This window comes from Portunus trituberculatus, chromosome 17 (assembly GCF_017591435.1).
Source record: "Portunus trituberculatus isolate SZX2019 chromosome 17, ASM1759143v1, whole genome shotgun sequence".
In the NCBI taxonomy this organism is placed as follows: Eukaryota; Metazoa; Arthropoda; class Malacostraca; order Decapoda; family Portunidae; genus Portunus; species Portunus trituberculatus.
In genome coordinates this window covers 24,226,186-24,236,570 of record NC_059271.1, presented here as the reverse complement: position 1 = coordinate 24,236,570, position 10,385 = coordinate 24,226,186, and the positions used below count along the sequence as shown (strand labels likewise).

Sequence of the window (10,385 nt, the reverse complement as noted above, 5' to 3'; positions counted from 1 at the left end):
AAAGAACACATCTGGGATCCCAGAAATTAATTAAGGTGGGTTCACACGTGCCAATTTGCGACTGAAACTGCACGTCCCTAGAAGTATCGACTGATCCCTTCTAGTCGGAAAACGTCACACATAGCGACTGGAAAGTATCGACTAGTTGGCGCCTTGGCGGGAAGTGAATGCAAACAAACATCTATCCGCTAAAATGTCTTCCTCCAGTGATGATGCATGAAACTGTGGTTGCTCTTCTTTTGGCGTACCGGAAGAGTCAACAGATAAGAAAATGGCTGTGGACACGTCCCTGGCTAAGTAGAAGGAAGGAAAGAAAGGAATGTCTGGACCTCTGAGCTCTTTCCGTTGGGGAAAAACTGGCTGGGTGATCAGCAGACGACCGTGATGAATAAAGGCGGGTTCACTCGTGTCAATTTGCGACTGAAATTGCAAATTGGTAGAGTTTCCAACTGAATATCGGTGTCTAGCGTCTGGGTAAAAACTAGTCGCAAAGCGACTGGAAAAAAAACTATATAGTCGCAAAACAAGAACATATTTGTTCAGTTGATTTGCAACTTTGTTTACGTTGTGCCGTCATGGAGTAAGCTTTGAAAATGTGGTGCCGATGTAGAGAAGATTTTGGAGTTGGTGAGGGAAAAAGAGCACATCTGGGATCCTAAAAGTAATTCTACAAAAAAATAATAAATAAATAAATAAAAGCTTACGCAAATAGGCGTTTGAAGAGATAGCTGAAACTCTCCGATGACTTCATGCTTCCCTCTATGCAGGGTGTTGAGAGGTGAGGATTAAATACTTGTGATGATTTCGCAACCGTCATCGTCACTAGAAGACATCTTGTTGAGTAGTTTGTTTACATTCACTTCCCGCCAACCAGCTGATACTTCCCAGTCGCTATGTGTGAACCTGTTCCGACTAGAAGGGCTCACTCGATATTTCTAGCGAGTTGCAATTTCAGTTGCATATTGACACGTGTGAACCCGCCTTAAACACTAACTGTCTGCTTTTCTGTTGTGCTAGGCAATCGTCCAAACAACCAAGACCTGATAAAAACAAACCACAATTAAACCGTGCCACTTATACCTCAACCTGTGTTTCGTGCTGGAATTGCATTTGCACTTCCTATTATATATATATATATATATATATATATATATATATATATATATATATATATATATATATATATATAGAGAGAGAGAGAGAGAGAGAGAGAGAGAGAGAGAGAGAGAGAGAGAGAGAGAGAGAGAGAGAGAGAGAGAGAGAGAGATAGATAGATAGATAGATAGATAGATAGATAGATATATATATATATATATATATATATATATATATATATATATATATATATATATAGATAGATAGATAGATAGATAGATAGATAGATAGATAGATAGATATAGATAGGTAAACAGATATAGATAGATAGATAGATAGATAGATAGATAGACAGACAGACAGACAGACAGATAGATATAGATAGATGGATAGATATAGATGCATAGATATTTCCCTCACCCCATCCCTATCCCGAGCCGTTTGACTCCCTCATCCCCTGCTCTCTCTCTCTCTCTCTCTCGTACTTCAGATAGATGAAGTTTTTTTCCACTTTCTCGTACATCTTGACATCATAGAAATTACGAGACAGTTATCAGATATCAATAAATTCATATATCACAGATTTATTAACATTCTATCAAATACAAACTAACGAAAGCTATCAGTAATAACAAGTGAAAGTAGGTTCATGTTATTACACAAAAGTTTAATTGATTCTGCTTCACTTCATCAGAGTACCACTTTACCAGTTTACCGAGTCAAAGGTTCTGTGACTGGAATTCGGTGAAAGAAAAAATCTAAAATGGTAAATGAAAACTTTATAACTAGGGTTACATTTAAAACAAACACAACATCACTCATCTAATAACATTTATCGCCTTATTCGTTATTGTCCGTATCATTCAATCATTAATATATTCATACATTTTGTCGCCGTACAAAAAAAAGTGACAAATGTAAGATAACTACGCTGTAACTTGTTAAAATTTGCACGAGTGAATACCAAGCAATTTAAGAATAAGTAACATACGGTGGCATAACAAGAAATAGGACAAAACTTAACATTAATGTGTCGATTCCTTCAGCAAAACTCTCCCTTACCTTCAACATGGTGGTGGAAGTGCACATTCTTCTCTCAACCTCTCTTCCACGGCCACTACTCGAAGACTGCAGGGTTATCTCAATCTTTGCTTCACTCTTTGCTGAATGTCATTACTATGTTAACAACCAGAACGATTATAACGACGTTGTAAGGACTTGATGTACATGCTAAATAATGAATTACTCGTATGCAACACACGTAATATTGCTCTATAACCTCTCTACTGGCAACAGATTCCTGTAAGATACTCACGCTTAATGTTAAATACTTTCAATATAAACGATAATTGACAACCGCATTTAAAGCCTAGTTGAAACATTGAATCCTTCGGTTTCCCATTGGTGGTCTTACAGAAAAAAAAAGTAATGATGCACTTAATCAATGGCAGGTGCGATAAGATAATAATAGTAAAAAAAAAAAAAAAAAAAAAAAAATCCAGAACAAGGCAATTGATCAAAATTATGTGTTTGTATATTGTCTGATTCTAACAACTAGTATAACTACAACAAACAAACACACACACACACACACACACACACACACACACACACACACATAAAGAGTATCGTTGAAATGGTGTAAAGATGAATTTTAAACGGTAAAGTGGCAAAGGGGATGAAGGAATGGCTGAGAAAATTACATGAGTGACAGGGCCTTTCCACATTTTCTTTTTTCAAGCAATGACTCCTTTACTCTCCCGTGAAATCCGTCTCCGCTTTGCATATTCTCACCAAACAGCTTGACCATTACGCTAAAGACTATTGTTAGTTATTAAATGTAATGAATAATTAAATGTCACCTATGTAATACTGTATTAACATAATCATGAGAATTACATGATTTTTTCTTACCTACGGCACCGTTAGTAACAATACTTCCCTGTAAAATACTTTCGTTAATTCATAATGAAGTCTGCACACAAAAATCCGAAGCTTTGCCGAAAGACCATGAATCTTTTGTTTCGAAGTCTGAAGCTTCAATGAGCTATTAAACCTATTCATAGAGGTCATGCTGGTGTACACGACACACACACACACACACACATACATTTCGATCGTATTGGAAATTTGTCAGAAATATCGCCACCAGCACATCACTACTTGAACTTAATACGTTGCATGACAAGTTGCTTTCAATAACTTCACCAGACTTCTCACTGCTTTGCTAAGAAAGTAACAAAATACTGAATATTTTTTGTTTTTTGTTTCTTACCCTATCCCGAGGTGCCCTTTTCCTTATTTTCAACACTCATCCACTTTAGAATAACAATTGCAAAAACAAAATAATCAACTCTCAGAAATAACGAACAATTAACACAAACGATAAACAATGAGCAGTAAGGCAAGGGGCAGCAGCAGCAACAGAGATAGGCGGGAGATGGCGGCGGGCGGGGCGGCGTTGCAGCCATCATAGGTGCACGTCAAGATACATCCGGTTAGTTGTTCGCCTCCGAATTTGAAGACTCCGCATTGGGAGTCCATGTTTTCCAGCACGCACGTCCGGATCATCAACGACTCACTCGTCCTCACTGCAACACAGGGCAAAGTTTTGATGAACTCACATAGTTATTCTGGACACAGTGAAGAAAGAATCAATTCATAAAAAGGTATGCAATGTCAGGGCATGAATGGTATATTATCATTTTTATTGTTTTGTTTTTTATTTCCTTACAAACAGACATAAAAACTGGGCTGATGGCATCCTGATGTCCCTATCAATACTTATTCTATTTTTCTTTCCATGCACCTGCATCAGAGAACCATGCTGAGGGAGGGTGGTGTGAGAATATGAAGTTGATATTAGAGTATATGTATTTCATCATAATTAATGTATTCTAAATGCTAATGAAATTACTGAAACATTTTCGATGCAGCCTTTCTAAAGATTTCAAGTCCCAAAGTGTGTACTTTCAATTAATGTTTCTCTAGAGACAGAGATATCGCCGCACGGGTTGTCCCGCCTGAGAGAGCGGTCCCCACAACACATACCCGGCCGCTCGCCACACTTAATTTTCACTTACCATTTTTTATATATATATATATATATATATATATATATATATATATATATATATATATATATATATATATATATATAAAACAAAGCAAAAACCACTATATGTGTATGGAGTATTTTTTACTCAGCATCACCCAAACTATCATATCCCTGAGTAAGTACCACAACTCGTGAAACACCCTGTATATATATATATATATATATATATATATATATATATATATATATATATATATATATATATATATATATATATATATATATATATATATATATATATATATACTATAGGCCATGCTGCCACAACATCTACTACTTAAAAGGTACGGTGCGTGTTTCTGTGGGTGGAGGAGCATTCACATCAAAACAAAACAAGAGAATCAGCAACAATCCACTCTCTGACCTGAAGTTCCAATGATTTTGACGCAGTAGTTGGCAGGAAACTGGCCGATGTGACCTTCTTTGGGCACTTTACAGTCTTGGGAGAACACAGAGTGGGCGGGGTGGAAGGGGTCCTCGCAGTTCACGTCTGACCCATTCTTGGAGGAGCACACATAGCAGCTGATGCCCCGGACACCTGTTGTCGACACGTGGAGAGAGAGAGAGAGAGAGAGAGAGAGAGAGAGAGAGAGAGAATGTTCATGAGGGATGCTATTTCAATATTTTTTTACTTTAAGAGAATGTTGCTTTTTTTTTTGGTGTGTGTGTGTGTGTGTGTGTGTGTGTGTGTGTGTGTGTGTGTGTGTGTGTGTGTGTGTGTGTCTAAGTTATGACTACAAAATTATTTCAGACTTAGATAAAAATTATAAAAATGAAGTTTACAATCTTCGTCGTTCATGAAATGAATTAGGTGAACGAAACAAAAACCTATATGTTCTTAATTTGGTGTCTACAGGAAAATACAGGATTACTAATGAATGACAAAGTCGACAAGTTACTACATCACCACCAATACAACAAATTACTCACCTTTCTCCAGTGCCAAAAAATGGAACAACAGCAACACCGGCAGACAACGAACACCTTTTGGCATGGTCATTTTCTGAAATCAAAAGATCTATATTTGAATGTTTTGTATTCCTTCTCCAATACACCTATTAACTGTACTTTAATTGTACTTATTTCGAGATACACTGATCTAAAGGGGTTAGTCATGAGAAGGAGCAGCCAGTGGAAATGAAACTTCTGACGGGAATTTGCACACCACCGCGATCACCACAGTCCACGCAAATACAGAGCGGCAATAAGGCTTATAACCAGCAAAGGCAGCTTCTTACGTATTTCGGTACACATTAAAGGTATTAACTAATATACGTATGCACAGTAATACAGTATATGCTTTCATGGTCTTTTTCAAAATGGGATTATTGTGAATAGCAAATAAACGATCCAACACGACCATGTTACTCACGTTTTTCTTTTTTTTTTTTTTTTTTTACAAAAATAAGGGAAAAGTCTGTTTTAAGGCAGCGGAACAAGTGTCGTGTGCTTAACGCTGGATGCAGCTGCAGTGAACTGTGAACTGTGTCCTTGTCTGGTGACTATTCATCCTGATGCTGCCGACGATAACAATCTTCATCACACAAAGAGAACTGTACCCTTCCCAACCACCACACACACACACACACACACACACACACACACACACACACACACACACAAAAAAAAAAAAACCCTGACGATTTAATTATTTTTCAAGAGAGAGAGAGAGAGAGAGAGAGAGAGAGAGAGAGAGAGAGAGAGAGAGAGAAATTATATGTACGTAGTACTTCATCATTTTTCTGGGAGAAAGACAATTGGACAGCAGAGATGCCCCCATTTGTACTTTTTTATTAGCAGCAGAATTATGCAGGCCTGGAGAAAACATCTTAAGAATCGAGGCATCACGAAAACCCTTCCTTGCAAGATATTCAGATAGGAATATAAACAAGGAGATAAATAATTCAGTTTTAAGGCTGAACCAAACAAGAAAAATCTGCGTCTCGTGGGCCACCTGTGGCATGGAGGCTCCTTCTATGCGGGTCGCTGAGCTGTGTGTGGTAATTACGGGGTGTTTTTCCATGTCATGCGAAACATTCAGACATGTAACAGAAAATTCTTATTTGTTTATTCACTGTCCTGTTTATATTATTACTTTACATAAATGGGTTTCAAATCTGAAAGTCTGATCTTTGGTATTCTATTCTATTTATTTATTCTTATTTAAAATTCCACTATTATCTTATTTGTTTTTCATGATCTCATTACATTTATATGCTTTATTTGTCTTTCGGTAAAACATCACAGCGAAAGTAGGAGGAGGGAGAGGAGGAGGAGGAGGAGGAAGAAAAGATGATATAATACATATTTCTGATCGCTAGTTATTGTAGAACATTACTATTATTTTTATTATACATATAACACAAATAATAACAATGATTTCATAAATATATTCATGAATGTTACATGATATCTTTATAATAATTCAAAATAAGTTACCCCGCCAATGGATACACCGAACAATGTTAGCGTGGCCCATAACTCGGCTATTTGTGTCTTTAGTATGTACTGTACTACATGCAACTAAACACCTTATAGTTACCCGTTCCCGCACCACTAATGGATGAGCCTCACACCTAAAGTGTGTTCATGATTGCCTAAGATGACTGGATTGCTTAATGCCAATAACCAACAGGTTATTGGCACTTTGATGATCTGTCAGATAAATCAACTAAAGATCATGCATCGACGTATCCTAATCATTACACTCGAGATCATGTTCCTTATCATTGTCAATACTACAAACTGGCTTGCTTTTGCTACTGCCGCCCCTTCGATATATCTTATTTCCTCTACTTATTCCATATAAATAAATCTCAAAACCGTATATTGTCCCTTTCCATCAACAAACCGGACGTTAATTCTCTACCCTCATTCCAATAGTCCTTCATAGCTCTTTGTTTTCTCCCTTCCCTCTATTTAAATCCCAGTCTGGGTTATAATTAGCGCTCGTCAGTCCTGTACAAACTCTATTCATCAACTCTGTTTGCTCTGTACATTCAGAATGTTTCTGACTTCTGAGGCATCAGTCAACCTTATCATTATACCTGAGCCTCCAGTCATCTTCCCTCCCTCAGTCCTTCCTGCCTTTCCTTTCCCCGCCGTGCCAATATCTTCTTCCAGCTCAGCATTAACAAACCAAGAATCACGAGGGAGCAAATGTTATGAAATTTCTTACTAAAAATAAACAGTTTATGTGACAAGCTGGGTTATCATATCCAATTACGTGCATTACATTTATAACGATTGAAAAGTAGCACGTAGGCAATAACATTTCAGTGATACGGACCTGAAGGGACTTGTCGTTAGACATACCGTGTGAATATTTTACAGCATCCTCAAAAGCCGCCGCCCGCCCTCTGCAACGTATTAATGGATTGTCCTCTGACGCTGACTCCTCGCTTCCCACCGACTTTCCCACTCTTCTGACAAGCGTCCTTTTGATATACCGCAAATTTCACTGATAAGATTGCTGTTCACCTGATGCTACCTGTTTACTTTATATGCTGTGTACACACGGTAGTAATCACGCCGTAGCAAGGACGTGAGAGGAACTGAGGCAACGAGTGCAAAGGAAACCAATACTTAATCTAGCGACTGCGCATTATTTCCCACTTTCATCTCTCTTTCGGCCTCTCCTTTACTGCCAAATGCCAAAGATGGATTTTATACATGATACACTGATTGATTTAATACTGTTTACGTTGAAATTAATTATGTAATATCTGGTGCATTCAATATTGTGGTAAGTACCTCAATATGAATAAGAAAGAAATACGAACATCGTACGTTTGGCAGCCGGTCTGTTGGTTTCCTTTAGATTTTTCCTGCTTCAGAAAACAAGGCTCATACGTATGAATATATTACATTAACAAGGGTTAAGAGTCGGATGTAAAAATTTGTATACTGTTGTAAGGGTTAGAGATAATATCGATAAGGAAAATTAATAAAAGACTTAATTTTGGGTACAAGTTATCACAGGTAGAGCTTACACGTTTTTCTTAACCATACAAAGCAAGTACTACAGTATATTTGCAATTCTTGACAAAAAAAAAAGTAGATACTTTAAAACGTAAAAGGTGTGACAATTAAATGTATGTGTTAGTGCAGCATCTTTAAAGTTGATATGAATTAAGCAGCCATTAACAGTAAGTTATCTACAGTTGATATATAATCATCTTATGCTGCAGTACGCAAAGAGGGCAATTTTATATAGACACGCTTGTGCACCTACATATTCTTTAACAAAAGTAAGTATTTTGCGTACTACGACGTATTATGTACGGCAAAGGCTCTCAACCAGTTCACCAGATTTCCTGAGGTACTTACATAGTGATCTAATATCCTTTGTAGTAGCCTATTACTGCATATTGAATTATTAGTGTCAGACTGTCACTTACTAAATTAACATTCTGTAAGATTTCCAGGGGTACTTATAGCTGGCTGATCCAATATTTTTTGCTGTACCATATTGCATATTGAGTTAGTGTCAGTCACTAAATCAACATTGTTTGCTATCAGACTACTGGAATTCGGGTAAATGGTTCTTTAACTCGGGGCCTTCTTAAAGGCGGATTCACACGCGCCAACTTTTGACTGAAATTGCAAGTCGGTCGAATTTCCGACTGAATATCGGTGCCTAGCGACTATAGAAACCAGTCGCAAAACAAGACCAACATGTTGGTCTTGTTTGCGACTTTATTTACGTTGTGATGTCACGGAGTATACTTTGAAGATGTGGTGTCGATGTTGAGCTGTTAGAGTTGGCGAGGAAAAAAAAAAAAAAAAAAAAAAACCCCAGAAATGAGATTGTATATATATATATATATATATATATATATATATATATATATATATATATATATATATATATATATATATATATATATATATATATATATATATATATATATATATAAAGCACAAATCGTCGTTCCACGAAATAGCGTCACTCCATTGTCTCCAAGAACCGTTTCCCTCAGTGCAAGGTATTGTTGTTGATGAGGATTGAAGACTTGTTAGGATTTAATTTGATCGCAATTATGCAGTCTTCTTAAGATTAGTGTGTGGTAGACACTCCTTTCTTTCCTTCTACTTAGCCAGGGACGTATCCACAGGCATCTTTTCTGTTGACTCTTCCGGTATGCCAAAAGAGCAACCACAGCTTCAGCATCGTCTCTCGAGGAAGACATCTTTGCAGGTTGATGTTTGTTTACATTCACTTCCCACTAAGGCGCCACCTAGTCGATACTTCTTGCGTCTTGCAATTTCAGTTGCAAATTAGCACGTGTGAGCCCGCCTCAACGAGAAAAGGTTGAGAACCAATCAATTAACCATATCACCTGTAGCTTGCCTGTTGTTCGCAGGAAAACTATAATTATAATGCTTTCAAAGATATTTTATATATATATATATATATATATATATATATATATATATATATATATATATATATATATATATATATATATATATATAACGTGGCGACCGCGCTGAATGAGAACCGCGTGTTAAAAGAAATGGTGATGATCTAGTGAGATTATCTATATGTGTGTGTTTGGTCTTTGTAATTTAGCTAAATCTTTTTTCACAACACACACACACACACTCTCTCTCTCTCTCTCTCTCTCTCTCTCTCAAATTATTGCTGTAAATATTCGCTACATAAAAAAAAAAAAAATCTTTTACATGTAAATATCCCTTTGTCTGTATATCTCTGACATATTATACAACCAAGAAATCACTCTTTCCCTCTTACCCAATGCCCATACAATAAGAAACTTTTGATCATGTCTGCAAATCTGCAATTCTCAGATGCAGCTTAACTCATACTTTTCATACATTCTTATTATGAATTCTGAAATACTGGTGTCATAATTGGTAACGTGAATAATTAACTAAGAAATATGTTGAACAAATATATTTGCTTTTGTAATTGCTTCTATCACCATCACAGTAACACTAATTTGAGATTACTTTGTGCACTCACTATATTGAATTACATACGTGATACATTACATTACCAGAATCAAATAATTACATACATATATCTGTTTCAGTTGATCATAAGATATTATACTGTATTTGGTGTGCACTAGTTTAGTCCAATAACATGCATACTTACTAGGAACAATGTGAAATGCTGACATATTTGAGGAAAATCAAGAGTAGT

General features: G+C 36.6%; 1 protein-coding gene across 7 annotated transcripts; it reads right to left on the bottom strand.

The window, feature by feature from the left end:
- Positions 1-1,857: 1,857 nt before the first annotated feature.
- LOC123505239 lies at positions 1,858-7,795 on the bottom strand. Of its 7 annotated transcripts, none has more exons than XM_045256434.1 (4): positions 7,503-7,795; positions 5,144-5,216; positions 4,578-4,751; positions 1,858-3,686 (listed from the first exon to the last, which is right to left on the bottom strand). In XM_045256434.1, the coding sequence occupies exons 1-4, from the start codon at positions 7,524-7,526 to the stop codon at positions 3,469-3,471; spliced, it is 489 nt and encodes a 162-aa protein (XP_045112369.1). In that variant the 5' UTR covers positions 7,527-7,795; the 3' UTR covers positions 1,858-3,468. The 7 variants fall into 7 exon arrangements, with proteins under 7 accessions (XP_045112369.1, XP_045112370.1, XP_045112371.1 ...); XM_045256435.1 differs by having other exon boundaries at positions 5,144-5,231; positions 7,529-7,795; XM_045256436.1 differs by having other exon boundaries at positions 7,529-7,792.
- Positions 7,796-10,385: the final 2,590 nt, after the last annotated feature.